The sequence below is a fragment of the Amblyraja radiata genome, chromosome 6 (assembly GCF_010909765.2).
Source record: "Amblyraja radiata isolate CabotCenter1 chromosome 6, sAmbRad1.1.pri, whole genome shotgun sequence".
Lineage (NCBI taxonomy): Eukaryota > Metazoa > Chordata > Chondrichthyes > Rajiformes > Rajidae > Amblyraja > Amblyraja radiata.
Genome location: NC_045961.1, coordinates 83,818,942 through 83,839,968, shown reverse-complemented (window position 1 = coordinate 83,839,968; position 21,027 = coordinate 83,818,942). Strand labels below are relative to the sequence as shown.

Genomic DNA, 21,027 nt, shown 5'->3' with positions numbered 1-21,027 from the left:
ACAACGTTCTACCGCTGCACCACAGAGAGCATACTAACGTATGGCATCTCAGTGTGGTATCTCAGCTGCACGGAGGCGGAGAGGAGAGCTCTTCAGCGCGTCGTCAACAGAGTGCAGAGGATCATCGGGACAGAGCTACGAGCCTTGGAGGGCATCTACCACACGCGGTGCCTCAGGAAGGCCCTCAGCATCCATAAGGACGCATCACACCCCTGCCACGGTCTGTTTCAACTACTTCCCTCCGGCAGACGTTACAAGGCCTTCTACGCCCGAACCTCCAGACTCAGGAACAGTTTTATCCCAAGAGCTATAGCGGCTCTGAACCGGCCCTAATGAGTGCCCCCCCACCCACCCCCTTTGGACAGTCTCCCTCAGATGGTCACGTCAATCAATTCAGCTTGCTTATTTATGTATTGTATTTATTTACCTTTCTTGTACATCAGTGGAGCTGCACACTAAATCTCGTTGCACTGACGTGCAATGACAATAAAAGATATTATTATTATTATTATTATTATTGTAACAAACAGATGTGGATTAACAACTCCTGGAATGTTCATAAATTAAGAGCCCAGCTGATATATCAATGCTAAGTCACTGCACCTTCCTGCAGTTATGACATCATGTCATTATATGCTGAAAAAACAGTGCAAAGCTAAAAACAACTTTTGCATTGTCATTCTCTGCAATGGAGCGATGAGAACTACAAATGCTAGAAGCTTAAGCAAAGAGCAATCTGCAGGAGGAACTTGGGTCAGGCAGCAGTTGTGGAGAGAAATGGACAGATGTTTCGGGATGAGAAGGGTGTCAGGAGTTATTGGGCAAAGGCAGGAGAATGGGGTTGAGGGGGAAAGATAGATCAGCCATGATTTAATGGCAGAGTAGACATGCTAAATGGCCCAATTCTACTCCCAGAACTTAAGTTATGAGACCCTTTGTGTGGACAGAAGGGTCTTGACCGAAACATCGACTGTCCATTTACCTTCACGAATTTTGCCCGACATGGTGAGTTCTTCCAGCAGCTTGTTTTATTTTCTAGTCTATTTGTTCAGACAAATAAAAGCCAATCCATTACCTACCAGTACAGAACGGCCTGTAATTCTCTCCACCAAACTGAGCCATAACACCGATCCCATAGGCGGCTGCTTGTCGGACCTCAGGACTGTTGTCGCAGACGTATTGCAACATGGGCCGAAGGAAGTACTCTGCATACTTAAAGGATGTAGGGCTGCAATGCTCAATTACATCATCAAAGATGCACAGGCCCCACTGCTTATCTGCCCATGGCCTGTGTGGACACTGCAGAAATAAAAAATACTCATCAGCAAAACAACAATATTGTGAAAAATGGAGCCAGTCTTGAATCTTTCTTTTGTTGTACACTTACAATTAGATTAACTATGAGAGGGAGGATCTGTTCAAACCACGGCAGCACCTTCTCTCTATAACAGCTGAACATTGAGTGCAAGACGTCCGAAATTTTAGTCAAGATGTAAACATCACCATCATCCTGCAACCAAACAAATAATTGCATAACACACTCAAATTTGAATTAGTCAAAATTCATTTAGAATTTACTGCTGGTAATTAATATACAAAAGAGCTTCAGTAATCTTTCCACAAAATTAACTTGTCACAATAATAACTACTGCAGATAAGTTTAAGATAATTTAATAAACTATAATAACTAAATTAAGTTACTTCATCTTGTAAATTTTCTTCCACTTGTTCATCATAGTCTTCATCTTGTCTCTTTGCTGAGGTTAAAAGATAAACATCACCCAATTAAATTCAACATAAATTTACAACTAAAGGTTTGCATATAAACAGAAAAATGAGATGGCAAATTAGAGGTTATAACGATAGAAACATGTTTGGTTTGGTTTGGTATGGTTTGGTTTCTACAAGAGATCGTCTTGAAGTTTCCTAAAGATGCAACACATTTATACCTTGTCTCAATTCTTGATTTTTGAAGTGTTCCTCTAATTTCCCCTTCATAATATTGCCCAGTTCCTCAAGATGTTCTTTGTTTAAGCAGCCTTCACCCATCAACTCTATGCACTAAAGAACAGAGGGGAAAAAATGCAAGGACAACATCAATATGGTCACAGTACTGAAGACAGATTTGAAATGGAGAGCATAAGATATTAACACGCAAGAAAGGCAAGAAGGGCGATTCTACGTTGAATATTGCAATGATTGTGCATTTTGATCATGCCATCGACAGATCATTGGAAATATCTCAATTTCAGTTACATTCACTCAGTGTTTAACTAAATAGGTTAAGTAATGTTCTTTTTTCTATATCTAAAGCAGCCTGATGTCAAAGTCCGGACATCACTTTTGCTGCATTGCATTCCATTCCAGTCTGTGGCCTATGCATCTCATTGTATTGCTCCGTGCAGATGCATTTGCAACAGTGCATTTGCCATTTAAATACATCAGCATCCTTTTGTCATGGCGAGGGATTATTTGGATTAAGCAAAGCCAGTTTAAAAAGCATTAAGCTTTTCATGGGAGTGATCAAACGGACGAGTGGATTCACAACCTGAAAGCTTTGTAAATGCAGAATGGACATTTGTTTACACATACCAAAGAATGGCAAATACAGCACCAAAGCTTGTTAATTCAGGAAAATATCTGGTCTCTTGGAGAAGGAAATTGACCTGATCTCTGCTCGTCTTCAAAAGCAGGCAATTGCTAAAGAAGAAATTCCACCCTGTTTAATGTTTTAGGTTTTGCACCAAATGTCATTCGGTGTAGTCTGCTCTACATTTTGCTTACTTCAAAATGTAGTATCTTATGATTAAAAAAACCATGAAAGGTTTGATCTAAAATAACGTAGATCATGTTATAGCAGGATTCAAAAAACTGAATTTGCATAGTGCCTTTCATGTCCCTTTCAGCATACGCAAGGAGTTTCAATGAAACAATTAAGAAATGTGGTCACTGGTGTAAAATATGAAACTTAACCATTATTTTGCATATGGCAAGTTCCCTCGGGCAAATTAGCAAACACCTTAAAATCTGCATTTTTTGCATATTCATTGAGGACTAAATATTGCTCGGATAAATCCCCTGGTTTTCAAAATAGGACCTTGGGATTTTTGTCACGTTCCCCGAGAGTCAACAGGGCCTCATTTCCAAGTCTCATTTGGAAGATATCACCTTCTCCCATGGGGATGTCTCTCAATACTGCAATGAACTGCAGATGTTTGTGCTCCTAAGTTGGAAGCCAAAGGTAAACCTAGAATCAAATGGGCAGCACAGTTCGCTCACAGTTATAGAGAACCAGGTTAAATCCTAAAATCCAGTGCTGTATGTGTTCAATTTACATGTTGTCAGTGACCACGTGGATTTCATTCAGTAGGTTTAATAGGTTAATTGGCCACTGTAAATTGTCCTTGTGAATGGCAGACTCAGGGTTAGATGGCAAGAATGTGCAGGAGCATAAAAGAGCATGATTTGAGGAAGTGAATGGCTGATGATAAGTGCAGACTGGAGGACCCATGGAAGTGTTACCATGCTGTATGAAACTACAATTGTAAATGACACACCACCTATTTAGCCACAAGTTAGCAATACCAGCAAATTCTATGGGATAGGAAGCACCTAACAGCAATTCTTTGCACCATTAAAAAAAAAACATGAATGACAATGTTTTCCATATTTGGCATAAAAGATTACCTTTGCAAAAGAATGCATTATTTCAGAAAGAACATCAGAATCTGGCTCCGTACCAATTCCTTTGATGAGAGAATCACACATAAAATGCCACATTTGTGTCACGTACTCGGGTCCTTGGACCCGGGCACATTCCAGCAGCAGAGGCATCGATTCAGCAGCAGCTACACGAACACGTTTCTCTGTTAAGGAGGACTGAAGAGTATTTTGAAAGAATATTCACAGAGTAATTACAACATGAAAGGAGACCACAAGGGCCTGAGTTTACGCCAGTTCTGTGCCACAGGAAACCAGCTGGACCTACTCCCTGTTCTATCCCTGAACCCCTCCCCCCCCCCCACTCCTCTCCCACCACCTATTTATTTTCAGATATAAGTACAGCACAAGAACAGGCCCTTCAGCCCACAATGTCAGTAGGGAACAAGATGCCAAGTTAAACTAATCTCCTAAATCAGCATATAACCCATATCCCTCTATCCCCATACATATTTATATGCCTATTCAAAAGGCTCTTAAATGCACTATTAAACCTTCCTCCACAATTACCCTGACAGTGCACCATCACCCTTGGTATAAAACAAAATTGCTCCACACATCTTTAAACCATTCCCCTCTCATCTTAAAGCTGTGCCCTCTAGTGTTTGATAGTTACCCAGTTCCCTTTTGAAAGCTGCAATTGAATCTTATTCCACTACTCTGCCTGGCAGTCCAGAGCCAACAGTCTTTGTGAACTTTTATGCCTCCTTTCACTTTTAGGCTGTGGGCCGAGGAGCTTTTTTGTGCAGTTTCGTGACCCAACTCACGGAACTACATGAAATTTTCACATATTTTGTAAAAATATTATATAAATTATCCCTGAAACTCGTCAAGAACAAAACTTACACATTTTTATTAAATTAGAGAAAAATTTCGGGTATTTTTAGTCCAATCAAAGCACATTTGACATCGAGTCGGACGCCAGTTGGCCAACCAAGCGCTTTGTTTCAGGCTAGCTAGGCAGGGAGCACACATCATGGCTGAGAGTACTTCGACTGATGCCCGTTTTACTGGAGCTTCCGATGGAGGTTCTTTGTTGTTCTGTGGAATACATGTCATGGAAACTTGCAGCAGTGTAATTGAATTTAGTGAGAAAAGCATTAAGAAGTCTGAAGAATGTGCAGCTAAGTGGAAAGAAGTGGAACAAAGCCTTGAAAGCAAAGTCCCTGCTGAGGTGCAGTAACACAAAGAGGACAGCCAAGTCGTGAAACCAGTGAAACTTTGTGAATCAACTGGAACTGAAAGGTAAGATCTAAAGTCTGAATTTATGAAAATTAATCTGTATGGACTTTAATTAATTTAATTGCACCCTTTTATAATGTGAAAAAAATAAGATTTGGAGGTTGTACATTCATTCATTCACTCACGAAGTTGAGGGCCTAAACTATGTGTATCCATAACAAAGTACATTAAACATTTTCACTAATGCCAGCTTGTTGAAGTCTAATAAGTTTTCTTTAACATCTATTCTCGGAGCTGCCTGCGATAACTTACCGGGAAAAAGTGCTCCGACCGGAAAAGTGCTCCGACCGCGGGGCCTATGTACTTAACATAGTGAGGCCACGGTCTCAATTAAGAAGCGGCCGATTCTCGAACGAGGAGTGTGTTTGGAGCAGGTTCATGAGCCCTTAAAACCTGGGACCTCCGCTGCAGTCTCATTGGGGGGGGGGGGGGGGGGGGGGGGGGAAGGCTGTACATAGTGCCATCCGTAGCGGCCATTTCCAGGCCCCGACTACGGGAGGAAAGGAGGAATATTCACTGCACTTTATAGGCTTCCTTTGGAGTGAGAAATGGTCAGAAATGGCTGTTTATGGAGAAATGAATTGGTGTATGTGAACTTGAACTAATTTATCTACGGTAGTAACAGTGTTATTCTCATTAACATTAAGAAGAGGTTGAAATTTTATGAATTGAAGTCCATGCAGACTTAATGACTAAGAGATGGGGTTTTTTTGTAGCCTCTGCCTGACCCTCCACTTGAACTTGAACTAACTTATCAATGGACTTATCAAAACACTTGGAATCTGATGAAGAATATTCAGATGAAGATCAGATGTAATGTAAACAAATAAATTGGGGAAATAAATGATTATTTAAAGTTTTATTTTAATGTCGATCGTTTCACTGTTTATTTGGTCAAATTATTTAAACAATGAGTGAATTACTTACGATAATGGCGTGCTGGTGAATGACAGTGCGACAGTCCACCCACCCATCCACACATACATACACACACACACACATCCATCCGTATGCACACTTCCATGCATGCACACACATACATGCACACATACATCCACACACACCCACACGCACGCAAACATACATGTACACATCCATGCACACACATACATCCCCACACATCCACAGATACACAAACTACAGATACTCAAACAATGCAACACTTTTAGGGTTATTTTAGGTTAAAGGCAACAGCCCTCATTTGCAAATGCACCACCAGGGTGGGGGGGGAGGGTCTCTAACATAAATATAGGCTCTTGTAGCTTAAAATGAATACTCATAAACATAAGAGCATTCGATTCTTGGTCAGGATGTGACATTTACATCAGAAATAAGGTCTCTTACAGTTCTGTCACCCAGCTTGGCACTGCCCCAGTCCCACTATTGCCGTTACCCCCACTCTCCCCACTATGGCAGTCAGTGGGGTTCAGTAAACGGGGGAACCCAGAGGATCAGTCCTGACCCTTTAATTAGGCAGGTTCATGAGCCCTTAAAACCTGGGACCTCTGCTGCAGTCTCATTACATTTCCTATGAAAGCGACCCGAAGATGCCTTGCAGGACTGTCCCCCAGCCTGGAACTGCTCCAGTCCCACTATGGCCATGACCCCCACTCTGCACACTGGCAGTCAGTGGGGTTCAGTAAAAGGAGGAACCCACAAGAACTGCCCTCACCCATTAATTAGGCTGGTTCAGGAACAGGACCTCTGCGACAGTGTCATTAAAAAAGCCTCACAATTATATTCATCACATTATTTTTTATATAATATAATACTTAATTATATATGATTACAGTCATATTTATGTTAAATATATGTGTGTGAGTATATATATACGTATAATAATATATAGTTTAAATGGACTGTGTGGAATTCCCTGCCTCAGAGGGAGGTGGAGGCAGGTTCTCTGGATGCTTTGAAGAGAGAGCTAGATAGGGCTCTTAAAAATAGCGGAGTCAGGGCATATGGGGAGAAGGCAGGAATGGGGTACTGATTGGGGATGATCAGCCATGATCACATTGAATGGTGGTGCTGGCTCGAAGGGCCAAATGGCCTACTCCTGCACCTATTGCCTATTGACGGAAATAGGCTGCCCATGGTGTAATATGGGCATTGGCCACTAGATGGCGCTTACTTTCCCGATCTCATTTTCTAATTAGTTTAATTAATTAATGTGCAACTTTCAGCACTGACGAGTTATGACATCCTTCTCAATTATATTTCATCTAAATCTGTGGAAAATCTCCTGTAGTTCCGTGACGCGGGTCACGAAAATCGATTTCTAGACACATTTTTGATGCTCGGCCCACAGCCTATTTGGCTCTTGCCATCCACCTTCCCTTCATGCCCCTGCTTTTCCAATTCCTGTCAGGAATGGGAATAGTTTCCCTTTAACGATCACTAAAAACACTCTGATCACTTGCAAGAAAAACCCCACCTTTTCTAATCATCCACACAATGAATGTGCTTCATCCCTGGAACAATTTTTGTCAATCCCTGCTTTATCCTCTCCATAGCTTTCATGTCTTCCCTATAGTGCAGTGCCCAGAACCAGCCTCTGATACATATAAACATGCTTTAAAGACCCCCAAGAGAACTTTTTTTTATACCTAATGGCACAAATATAAAGCCACTGGAGAAAGTCAGTAAGCTCACCAGCACCATGCATTACAAAAGAAAAGTTGGTGACTCATCCTAATACTTTATGGTCTTGTAGCGTTACTGCTCCACAGCTGCTCACCCTCGTACTTGGAGATGGAGTCGGAAGACCTCATTCCCTCTTCAGAGATTCAGATCCCAACTACCTCTCGGTGCAGAAGCTTTTCCTCACTTTCTTTCCCATGCTGTGGAATAGTTTACAAAAAGTACGTACAAGAAAGAAAGGATATCATCGTGAAAGTAAAATTTAAGGAGCGGCACCATCAGTTTCACCACTTGTTCAGTGTACTCAGCAAACCCTTCCTTCAACTCCTTTGCATAGCAGACCTAGGGATACACATTGCAATTTGCCAAGGGTTAATCTTTGAAAGAACAATCATTGTACAACACATTTATTTTAATTACAGGATCTGTAATGACTATTTTAAAGACAATTTATAATGGTACGTGGCAGAACATTGTTGGATTGGTAAACTCATCTACAGCAAAAATGACCTCGTGAGCATGATTGCTGAAAGATACAATGGTACCAAACCATTTGACAACACAGTACAGGTGCAGGTAGGTTGACTATTCACCTTCCATTAAAATTCTAAAAGACATCATGCAATACGAAACAATAGAACTTTATTTATCCCAGGAGGGAAATTGGTCTGCCAACAGTCATAAAACACAAGACACATGAAACATAACATTAAAGTGACAAGTGGAAAGTCCAGGATTGGGGATGTGCAAAGATTGGGGAGGGTGTGGGGAGGGGAAGGGGAGTCACTCTCCCCCACGACAGAAGGGGGAGGAATTATACAGTTTGATAACCACAGGGAAAAAGGATCTCCTGTGACGTTCCATGCTGCGTCTTGGTGAACCAGTCTGCTGCTGAAGGTGCTGAGTATTCTGAAGGTACTCATGAGATACAATCCACAGGGCGGCGCCAGCAATGGCTGCCTCGCCAAGTCTGTCTGTCCCTTCCTTCTTTGTTTGATAGTATGTGTTAAATGTATGTATTAGTGTTCTTTAGCTTGTTTTGTGTGGGGTGTTGGGGGAAATTATTTTAAATCTCTTACCTCGACGGAGATGCGATTTTTTTTAACATATCGTATCTCCGTCCGCATTGCGGCCTAACATCGAGGAGTTGGCGGGCTTTGCTGGAGACCGACTTTGGGAGCTCCAAGCCGCAGGACCTCCGACTGCGGATGGTTCAACTGCCCCGACCGCGGGAGAATAAGGAAGAAGATTAGATTTTATTGCCTTCCATCACAATGAGGAACGCAGGGAATCTGATGTGGTGGATGTTAATGTTACCTTTTATGTAGTTGTGTGTCTTGTCGCTTTTTTTTAGTATGGCTGTACGATAAATTGAATTTCGCTGTATCTTGATTGGTACATGTGACAATAAACTGATCTTGAAACCTTGAGTATGTAAAATAGTAGGAAATAATCTAAAGAAGGGTCTTGACCCGAAATGTCACCCATTCCTTCTCTCCAGAGATGCTGCCTGTCCCACTAAGTTACTTCGGCATTTTGTGTCTATCTTCTATGCAAAATAGTTATCGTTGAATTCAATTATACATTTTGCATTAGTCAATATAGTGGATCAATTAAGTTTACAGTGTCCACCTTTTATCTTCCTTGCCCGAATGCGTGAAATCTGGATTTTTCATTCAGCCTTGTAGCCCGAGTTCAATGAACATAATTTGTTTTAAGAATAAAGAATCTGGATTTACTTTAATAAGAATTCTACATTCTACTCATGTTTGGCGTAATGTCCAAGATTATGCAGGATTTTAAAATTATTTTTTCATTGTTGGAATGGCTAGCATTTAATGTCCAAACCCAACTGCCTTGCAAAAGTGGTGGCAAGCAATGTCCTTGAAGCGATACTATGCTTCCGGTGACCAAACTCCCAATGGGAGGGAATTTGTAACAATAAAAGAATGGCAACCTATTTTTAAATCAGGGTGGCGCAGAATTTGGAGAGCAACCTGCAGGAACTGGTATTCCATTGCACCTTATCCCTCGACCTATTTGGCAATGAAGTTTGGAGGCTGAAGGTGCTCTCTGCGAACTCAAGACACGGATCAGCAATGCCTTTTGTAGGTTGGATACACACTGCACTATTCACTAAGGAATATTTACAATGGTGAATGGTGCACCAATCAAGCAGGCTGCTTTGTCATGGATGGTGTTGAACTTTGGGTTTTGCTTGAGCTGCACTCATCCAGACAAGTCTGGAGTTTCCCTCCACACCCCTGATGTGTCTTATGGATAGAAGAAAAGGTTTAAGAGGGGACCTAAGATGTGTCACTTGCTGCAGGAAACTCAGCCTCCGACATGTTCTGGAAACCACAGTATTTACATAAATATATTCATATGTGATTAATTATATACCATACATAGCCATTGTTTTGAAATAATGAGCGCAATTAATCAAGAACTGTAGTAATGAGTTAAAATAGCCCTTACCAACATTTGACAGGCTGTTGCTTTCTCTTCCAACCCTGCAGTTTTTATTCCAAAACTTTGCTGATCACCAAGGTTTACAAACTCCCAGCCATCATCTTCACTCATGTTTTCCATATCTTGTGCTAATAAAAGTTGAACACTATAAAGCTTGCATAATAACAACTTGCTCATGAATTTGCAATGTGCATATTAATTTAATTTATGTCATTCAAATAAAGTGAAAAATAAACGCGGGGGGGGGGGAAAGCAGAGCACAATCATGCAACTTTAAAAATACTGCCAGACTGGCTGCACATCTTTGTCACAATTTCAATGTATCAGAACATAAATGTAAGCTAAATGACTGTTTGACAATTCTAGGTTGTTTTATTAAAAAAAGTGTATTCTAGTTCACCTTTCATGGCCTGAGAATACCCCCAAAACACTGCAGCAAATGAATACTTCTGATTTGTCATTGTTGTAATGTGGAAATTAAATAAATCTGCTATAGATTCACCAGAGTAGACTCACAATCTTCTTCAAATACTGGTGTGACAGCTTTATACAACTGCCTGGGCAGGGAGGTGTTGGCGAGGCCTTGGTTTAACAACTCACCAGAAAGGCAATTGCCACACAGAATTCCCGTGCATTGCATCCACAAATGGTACAGTAGATTTTCATTTGTACATCCATTTAATTTGCAAACTGAAGACACTAAAGAACCAGTGGCAAAACACAGCTTTGCTTCTTTTGTAAAGACATGGGTTTCTTCAGTTGATGTGACCTTTATTCCACAACAGAAATGATTCACAATTGTGTAAGTACTCTTCAATCTTCAGCTATTGAAGTATCTATCTTGACCCATGAACATTGCAGTTGTTTCCCCATTTGGTCTGGTCTGTGCTTTGACGACTGATCATCTGCTCTTTGGAATTTGTTCCCAATTGTCAATTTGGTTTGTGAAAAACACTTTGCCCTCAAAATGTTGGTGTATCCTGTGCTATAAAGTATATTTTCGCAGAGCATCAGAGAGAGGGATGATTTGAAAGAGGTATATAAAATCATGAGGACAGAAATACAATGAATGAACACTGTATTTTTTCCCTGGGAAGAAGTATCTGGAATGAGAGTGCCTAGATTTAAGATGAGAGGGGAAGATTTAAAGGGGAACTTTTTCCTTCTAGAGAGTGGTGCATATATGGAAGCTACCAGAGAAAGTGGTTAAGGTAGGTGCAATTACATCATTTAAGAGACATTTGGGCAGTACATGGATAGGAAAGGTTTAGAGGGATCTGGGCTCTACTAATTTGAACAAAGCTCAAAATATATCTGTTTAGAATGGAAGATAACAGGGAATGGTGTCATTCATACTTACTGTCCAGGAGGGCTACCTCAGGCTTAATTGAAGCAGTCTTCATCAACGGACCCATAACAACAGGAAGATACTGCTGAAACTCTTTACCAAGAATCTTGCACATTCTTGCCCATGCAGAGATCATGTAAGAAATCTGGAAGCAGAAAATAGACTGAGTTTCAAATCTCTTTCCCCTCACCATTCATCACATCCGACCAACAACTGACTCAAATAGAAAAATGCACATTTGTTTTATTTATAGAACATAGAACAGGCCATTTGGCCCACAATATCTGTGCCGAACATGATGCCATTATTTAGCTTTAGTTTAGTTTATTGTCTTCATTGGTCAGGACATTGATTATAAGAGTGAGGAAGTCATGTTGCAAAGGTGAATATGATGAATAGTGCCATATAACAGTAGACAGGACCTCAATTTAATCTCACACCTAAAAGACAGTAACGCTGATATTGCCTACTTCCCTCAGGACTGCACCAAATAATCTGTACTTCTAAACAAGTCTCTGGAGTGGATATTGCACCGTCAGCCTTTGAAACCAGAAACAGGATTGGAAATCAAACCGTAGAGTGCTTTGCAGTACCACAGATGATTTATAAGCACAATTTCCTGTTGCTTTAGTTGCACAAGTCAACATACCTGTGGGTCGTCATCCTCCAATTCACTGGAATCGGTTTGGGTCTTTAGAAGCAGCTGCATCACATCCGAGGCATCTTGCATAAACTGCAAAGTGCACAGAAGTTAATGGACTGAAAACCACTATTAACCCAGAAATGCTCTGGAAGTTTTAATAGATTGTATTACCTTATCTTTACCGACAGCAAGGCCTATTAAACTGATGCACTCGATTGTTTTTCCCCTCAGGAGTCGGAGCTCCTTCTGTATTCCATTTTCCACAATGTGCTTCAATGACGGCATAAACAGGTCATAATATGGTACAAACTTCTCCTCTGCAGTGTCTGCTACAGAGGCAATGGAGGTAACGACCTGCTCCAACACCAACTTAGTTCCTTTCTGTATGAGCTACGGGGAGAATAAAGTATTAATATCACGTGACTCTTCAAGAGTCTCGAGGCATGGAGGCAGCGGTAAATAAACAAATCTTTCATGATTTTAGCATTTTTCACTCTGAAGCAGGAGATAGCTATTCGGTCTCTAAAAGCTCATTATTCAAATAAAAAATGTGGTTGATTGATACATTTATTCTGCCTACCAACTTCGACACCAACTTTTGTTATATCACACAAAGATCAAGAATTTTCCGAACTCAGCCATGAAACATTTCACCTCAGTATCCATAATTTTGTGGAGGGTTTTACATTTTCAGTGTGGAGAAATGAGTACCCTCAGAGGCCTGATGCTCATTTATAACCACAAGCACTTGTCTAGTAGAAAAACATTTATTTTTATCTACTTCATTAAACCCCTATATCACTTTAACCGTAGCAACTAAATCACCCTTCAATCTGGAGTTTTCGCAGTCTATGCTCTGGGAGCCAGTCTGCTGATTCTGCCTCAGCATTTTAATGGCCAATTGATTCTTCCTGAGGTACAGTGTGAAAGTGAAGAGTTTTCCAGATGGCAGCTGACTAAAGGATCACATTACTCTTTTCTTGAGGTAATGCCTGATCCATCAACTGTACACATTACTTTTTGTTTTGTGTATTCTGCTCTTCAGAAAATTCTGGTCTCATCTCCTAACTTAGTGTCGTTCTGTAACCTTGCGTGTACAATTCTCTGCTGTGGAAGTAAGCAGTTTCCTCAGTCAATGAAAGTAAGCATGGCAGTGAAGAAAGCAAATGGCATGTTGGCTTTCATAACAAGAAGAGTTGAGTATAGGAGCAAGGTGGTCATTCTGAAGTTGTACAGGGCTCCAGTGAGACCACACCTGGTGTATTGTGTGCAGTTTTGGTCTCCAAATTTGAGGAAGGACATTCTTGCTATAGAGAGAGTGCAGCGTAGGTTCACAAGGTTAATTCCCGGGATGGCGGTACTGTCATATGCTGAGATAATGGAGCGGCTGGGCTTGTATACTCTGGAATTTAGGATGAGAGGATAACTTATTGAAACATAAGATTAAGGGCTTGGACACGCTAGAGGCATATTCCCGATGTCGGGGGAGTCCAGGACCAGGGCCACAATTTAAGAATAAGGGGTAATTTAGAACGGAGTTGAGGAAACACTTTTTCACACAGAGCGTTGCACGTCTATGGAATTCCCTGCCTCAGAGGGCGGTGGAGGCCGGTTCTCTGGATACTTTCAAGAGAGAGCTGGATAGGGCTCTTAAAGATGGCAGAGTCAGGAGATATGGGGAGAAGGCAGGAACGGGGTATTGATTGAGGATGATCAGCCATGATCACATTGAATGGCAGTGCTGGCTCAAAGGGTCGAATGGCCGACTCCTGCACCTATTATCTATTGTTTATTGACATTTATGGGGTCATATGACAAAGAACAATACACTAACAGCTGCACATTGTACTGCACCTTGAATTTTGGCTCCATTCACATTAATTGATCCAGAATCTCACAAGTAATATAATAAATACAGTTGCGAGTAAATTACAGGTTTAACTCTGGTGACTTATCTTGGATTTCTACCTCTATTTGTTCAGCCGAGATAAACACAATAAAAAGATGAGGTTCCAGTGCAAACATCCCTGATCAAATACACACCTACAAAATTTCATTAACCTCCCTCTTTATCCATACTTCAGTGACAATACCCTTTTTAACATACAGTTTTAGTGTATGCAACCAGTTCTCATTTGCAGTAAGCAACTAAAAGGTTACTAGAGTATTAAAAGGAAGTTACCTCCTGTAATTTAGCCACCATAATAACGTGCAGGTGGTTTACGAGATTATCCAGGTATGGGAGCAACAACGACTTTGGGCAATCTTCAGTGAAGTTAATAAGAGCAGCAGCAGCATGAGCTTGAACTCGTGGATTAGCCTGATCTTCCATTGTTTGCAAGAGTGCTGAGATGACCTGTTTGAAACGAAACAAAACAAAACACTGACACACCAGACTTGTACAGTGCCCTTTGTGCACTGATTTTGGAAGGATTTCTACATATTCTTGGTTCAAGCAGAATTGGGATAATGTAAACTCTAGAATGAACTGGATAATGGTGAAGCCATTCAGACATGACCTATGCCCCTTTTAGTACCAGCAATTTATTCATTCACGAGTGCAAGGACAGCGTTTGTTGTTCTTCCTCAAATGCTCTTGAACAATAGGTTTGTTGGACCCTTGCAGATGTCATTTTTGAGAGTCAACCATACAGTTTGTGGGTATAGAAGCGCACTTAGACTACAATGAGCAAGAAGGGCAGAATACTTCATTGAATGCGTTAAATGATTCAGATGGATCTTTATAAAAAAATCAGGTAGTTTCATGACAATCTTTACTGGCATTCGCTTTTTATCCGATATTTAATGATCCAATTTGAAATTATACAGATTGCTTGGTGGAACCCAAACAGATGCTACTGATTCAACAGACCATTATTGGATTGCTCATTAAATCATCCACTGCTAATCCAATGTAACAACAGCACAGTACTTTTTATATATTAATGTCATAGAACAATATCTTTACAATTGCTAGAAAAACTCAATGGGTCCGGTAGCATCTGTGGAGGGAAATGGACAGCTGATGTTTTTGATTGAACCCTTCTTAAGTCAGACTGAGGAAGGGTCCTGACCAAAAACATCTGTCCATTTGTCTACAGAGGCTGCCTGACCCTCTGAGCTTCTCCAACAGTGTCCTTTTACACAAGATTCCAACATCATCCATCTCTCATTCTCTAGTCATAGTCATAGCGTGTGGAAACAGGTCCTTCGGCTCAACATGCCCCATCTACACTAGCCACACTTGCCTGCATTTGGCCCATATCCCTCTAAACTAGTCCAATCCATGTACCTGTTCAATTGATTTGTAAACGATAGTCCCTGCCTTAACTACCTCCTCCGGCACACAAAAAAGCTGGAGAAACTCAGCGGGTGCAGCAGCATCTATGGAGCAAAGGAAATAGGCAACGTTTCTGGCTGAAATCCTTCTTCGTAACCCGAAGAAGGGTTTCGGCCCGAAACATTGCCCATTTCCTTCGCTCCATAGATGCTGCTGCACCTGCTGAGTTTCTCCAGCTTTTTTGTGTACCTTTGATTTTCCAGCATCTGCACTTCCTTCTTGAATACCTCCTCCAGCAGTTCATTTCATACATCCACTACTCTTTGCATGAAAATGTTACCCCTAAGATTCCTATAACATCTTTCCCCCTTCACCTTCAACCTATGCCCTCTGGTTATCGATTCCCCTGCTCTGGGCAAAAAATTGAGCATCCACCCGATCTATTCCTCTCCTGATCTATATATCTCATGATTTGTAGTCTCTATAATATCTTAACACTGTCTTATAAACACGACAATTCATATTTGAAAAGATGATGCTTACCTTGTCATGAAACTTTCTCTGGAATGTTGGTGCAAAGTCTGTGGCCATCTGGCCAATGGCATTACATGCTGCATATCTAACTCTTGGGTGCTAAAATGAAATCAAAGGCACATTATATTACAAATCTTGCACATCAGAACTGAAGGTTATTATTATTTTTTTTAATTCTACACTAACCATATATAAGCACTATATCACTAAATAATTACCGTGACATTATAACTATAGGCAAATTGGTGAAAGTTGTAATCGCCAATCCTCACATAACTTTGTCAAAACAGTTGGGTTTTCTTTTTAATCTGTATCACACTGCTGAACTAAACTTCACTACTTAAGTTTAAACTCTGACTAAACAAATCAGCTCTTTAGATCCGACCCACAGATATTTTAACCAAATGCAAACTTTATGTAGAAGCACCGAGAACTATCAGGAGATTCACCCCCACGCTTTCGCTGCAGCGATGCAATTGTATTTTGTTTCACTCACTGGATCTTGAAGGAATAGCAAGACAAAATTCACAATTTCTTGAAGGATCCCCTCCATTTGCTGATGGCAGCCTTCGCCAATCGCTGATAGGGCCATTAACCCTGCGTGCCTGTACTTCCAGTCAGCTGCAGGGGAGCATCATAACTTGTGTTAATGCTGGAAAACATCCTCAAAGCCCAGTTAGGCAAAAAAATTGAGACCTGGATAAACAACTGGGGGAAACCATTTAAAATGTTGTTGGAAAATTATGTTTTGTAGTTCATTTTAAGGGAAGAAAGACTGTAGAGATGCAAGGAGAGAACATTATGTCAATTCTGTACAGTGGAAGGTACAGTCAAAAATGCTGAAACTACAAAAAACCATTGAAGTGCTCCTAAGTTACAGCAAGGCAGCCAACTTGTACACCAAATCTCAAACAGTGGAAAAACCAACAAATGGTTAACGTGTTTTAAGGATGCTATTTGTAGGATTAACACTGGCTGTTCTTTGAATGGCCATTTGGCAAACCCATTTAATAAAATACAACTGAGCAATGCCAACCACAACAGTCAACTTGCTGACATGCAAAACATCACTGCCAGTAAATGAATTACCCAAGTATTCAATTATAGAATTCAACCAATGTACATTAGAAGCTAGATACCAGTAGAACAACCACATCACAGACAATAGTGACTTTCCAAATGTTAATCAGTTTGTATTAAAGCAGCTTCCATAAATTTTACAAATAATTTATTCCATAGCATTTTAGGGGGAAAGAACACATTAGGTTTAGGGTAAATACATTTTCAGTAGTCGGTTGATCAAAATGAAGAGATTCAAACAGATTGGTTGAATGTGTTTGAATTAACTACAGCTTTCTTCAAGTCAATAAGAAAAAGCAGGCTTAGAGTAGAAGACTGTTTGGACACCATGTGTATCAGAGCTAGCTTATCAAAAGCAGCAAAAAAGAGACCATGTGGTGCCCCTGACCTATTCTGCAAAGCAAATAAATCATGGCAATGGCTGAACTGCCCTCATTTTTTAAGAAACAAAAGCAAAATAAAATGTAATCTGCAAATAAGCATTCAAAATTTCTACATTTCTGCTGCGGGGGGGGAATGAGAGCGCCTGCTGGTGCTCGGGGATCTCACTAGTCTCGCTAAATGACCATCGGGTTCAATCGCACAACTGTCGTGGGCTGCGTTTGGGCCAGAGCGCAGGGGATAAAGATTGTCCCTCAGTTGTTGACAACCTTCTGGAGAACTGAGACATACTATGTATGCAAGAGACATTCTTAGCGAAGCAAGACTTGGACAAACTTAATTCTCTTAATAATTTTCATGGGGCTGGGGAGTCTACAACTGACCTTGGCATGGGAATAGTCAGAGGTAGAATACCAGAGGGTGTGGCTATTCTATGGAACAAGAAGCTTGACTCATCAATAAAAGTTGTTCGGCTTGATGCTGACTGGTGCATTGCAATACACTTTGCTCACAACAACAAGGAATTTGTAAACCTGAATGTGTATACACCCTATGAATGCTATCAGAATGAGGACAAATTTTTTAAATAGGCTTGCTTTCATCTATTCCTTTATTCAAAACAATAATTATTCTAGTGTATATGTCATTGGGGATATGAATGCAGATATCTCAGACAGGAACTCATTATTTGCCAATCATATGGCTCAGTTCTGTCAAGATAATAATCTAATATTGTCAAGCAAAGTGCTTTTACCTACAGATAGTTATACTTATATTAGTGGGGCCTGGCACACTACGTCATGGCTGGACCACTGTATTAGTACAGTTGATGCACATGCCTCATTGGGGTGTATGAGCATTTTGTATGGGGCAGCAATGACTGATCATATACCTGTTGCTATGACAATAAATGTTGAACACCTACCTGTGGTATCCAGAGATAGAAATAGCTTTAACACAGAAAAACTGGACTGGTCAACCCTCACAAAGGAAGACATCTTAGCCTATTATGCCCATACAGATAAATCCTTAAGCAATATTCATCAACCTAAAGATGCAATAATGTGTAGTAATGTTAATTGTAAGGATATGAAGCATAGGAGAGATATCTGCTCCATGCATAATGATATAGTAAGCGCTTTATATGTAGGCAGTAAGCTCTACTGCAAGCATAAAAATAAGACACATACCATCAAGCCTGGCTGGAATCAGTATGTAGCTGAGTATCATACTGAAGCACGTTAAACCACTAAATCATGGGCTATGGCAAGTAGACCCAGACAGGGGCCTGTGTTTGGTAAGTTCAAGCAGCTCACTAATGCAAGATGTAAGTATGCTGTTCGCTTCATCTGTAAAAATGAGCAAGCTATGAGGGCTGATTCCATGGCTAAGAAGCTGCTAAGTAACAATGATACTGATTTTTGGAAAGAAGTTGCAAAACATCTTTACCATGCACTGTAGATGGAATCTCCGGATCAGCTAATATGGCGACTATATTATAGTACCTTATTCAACTATGTCCAAGGCGATTTGTATTGGGTGGACAATATTGAGAGTAATGACTCAATGTCACATGAGGTGTATTATGCATGAACAAGCGATCCAACAAGAAAGCAAGTGGCTTGGATCATATTTCTGCTGAACATCTTTAAGGGCCTGTCCCACTGCGGCGACCTAATTTGCGAGTTTAGACGAGTTTGCGCTCGACTCAAATACGCAGCATGGTTGACACGTGGTCCTGGGAGGTCCTCGGAGGTCACTGTAACTCTCCTTCATGCTCGAGGGAAGTTCCCGCATACTCGCGGCCTCAGTTTGGTCGAGAAAAATGCTGAAACATTTTCCGCAAGTAAATATTGGTCGGCATAGTTCTTTTGAACTCGTAGTGCAGTGGAGTGGGGTCGCTATGTAGTTATAGGCAGTCGATGGCAGCCCTAGGCAATCCGGGCATTGGAGTTTTCAGAACTAAGGAAAACCGACTGGTAATGTTAAATGCCCGCTAAACTTTATTATAAGTTGTCTGGCTTCTTAAAAGTGTCTCCACTCCTCCCCTCCCTGTATGTACAGGCGAATATTCTCTTGCGTAAGTTTGGTGCGTGTACAGATGTGGTGAAGATGTCGCTGTTTAGAGCATATTGCACACCACTCTATACGCCGCACCCGTGGTCAAACTACAGAAAGACAAGTTTGCAGAGGTGGCCTATAATAATGCCATGAGAACACTGCTAAGGAAACGTAGATGGTGTAGTGCTGGTAACATGTTTGTGGCTGCAGGAGTCAGTACTTTAGAAGCTATCCTAAGAAATCATATGTATAAAATCATTTGCAGGATAAATGACTCTAAAAATGTAATTATCGTGGCTTTGTCAAATATAAGGTTGAACACTACACGCCACAAATCCCAGTTGTGGAGACACTGGTATCGCTGTCTCGTTGTAGGACACTGATCTTTCTTTTTTATTCTGGATTTTATTATATATTATAATTTATGATGCTTTAATGTGATATACTAAGATTTTATATGTATTTTATGGTGTTTTTATATGCAATGTATTTTTATGTAATGTTGTCCCTTGTCTGGACCTTGAGTCCGAAATAAAGTTTATTATTATTATTACTACATAGAAATAGTCTTGAAAGTCAAGTTCTTAAATTATGCCCCCTTGTTCCAAGTGCGCTGATCACTTGAATTAGTTTTCACAATCCCTGTTTTGCAGGCAATTATCTTAACAGTATGTACGCAAACCAAATTTCGTTTGAACCTCATGTGAGGCTCAAATGACAAATAAAAGGTATTGTATTGTAGGTATTGTATTGTATTGCATACTCAGTGTAAAAAAAACTCCAGGCAATGACGAATATGTGTAAACCAGTGTACTGTGATATTGGAATTGCTTTAGTTAAGAAGTCCCATTTCGGAAATAAAAACAAGGTTACGAGTATGAAGGAGGGTCTTGACCCGAAACATCACCAATTCCTTTTCTCCAGAGATGCGGCCTGACCCACTGAGTTACTCCAACTTTGTGTCTATCCAGGTTACGAAACCCCATTTGTTCCTTCACAAGTGCTGCTATGTACTTCCACTTTCATGGGAGTATTCCCCAGGATCCACTGAGTAGATTTTGAACACATTGTGAAGGAGAAACTGATATTCAGACATGCATACAAATCTGGTAGACCTATTTGTGGGGACTTTGTTTTGTGGTGACCAAGGTGTACTGTTGCATGTAATCAGACAATGCTTGTTAATTAATTATAGAATCTATGTACAAATAATACTAAAATAAACTGGGATGGCAAACTGCCTTCAATCAGAAACTGAGGTATCACAAAACCAACATTGGCAAGATTCCTTAGATCTAAAATAATCTAAGTAGAATCAATGCAATTTATACTAATTGAGATGGGATATGCATGACATAGGAAACCGAATAGAGGGAACAATTTGCCAGCAGATTATAACATTTTGCCCAATCTTGAAGGCAAATCGATACCATTAATACAGAGTGTCATCCACAATTTAGTGCGCTTCGGCACAAGCAAATTTATGTTCAAATTACAAAGGACCATAAGCATTTTATTAAAATTAGTAAAAAATTTATGAGACTACAGCAATATTGGAAATCAAAAATAATTTTAGGTGCAGGAAATCTGAGATAAAAACCAAGTGCTGGAAGTTTTCAGCATATC

General features: G+C 40.5%; 1 protein-coding gene across 1 annotated transcript in view; it reads right to left on the bottom strand.

The window, feature by feature from the left end:
- The window catches only part of ipo5 (importin 5), a 57,617-nt gene that overhangs the window by 10,774 nt on the left and 25,816 nt on the right, over positions 1–21,027 (bottom strand). The window contains exons 11-23 of the mRNA XM_033023058.1: positions 16,376–16,500; positions 15,889–15,978; positions 14,248–14,421; positions 12,237–12,455; positions 12,072–12,155; positions 11,435–11,567; positions 10,081–10,202; positions 7,848–7,944; positions 3,688–3,860; positions 1,950–2,061; positions 1,702–1,757; positions 1,388–1,510; positions 1,080–1,299 (exon numbers count right to left, since the gene is read on the bottom strand). Coding sequence (XP_032878949.1) covers positions 1,080–1,299; positions 1,388–1,510; positions 1,702–1,757; positions 1,950–2,061; positions 3,688–3,860; positions 7,848–7,944; positions 10,081–10,202; positions 11,435–11,567; positions 12,072–12,155; positions 12,237–12,455; positions 14,248–14,421; positions 15,889–15,978; positions 16,376–16,500 — 1,728 coding nt within the window. The remainder of the gene's footprint in view (positions 1–1,079; positions 1,300–1,387; positions 1,511–1,701; positions 1,758–1,949; positions 2,062–3,687; positions 3,861–7,847; positions 7,945–10,080; positions 10,203–11,434; positions 11,568–12,071; positions 12,156–12,236; positions 12,456–14,247; positions 14,422–15,888; positions 15,979–16,375; positions 16,501–21,027) is intronic.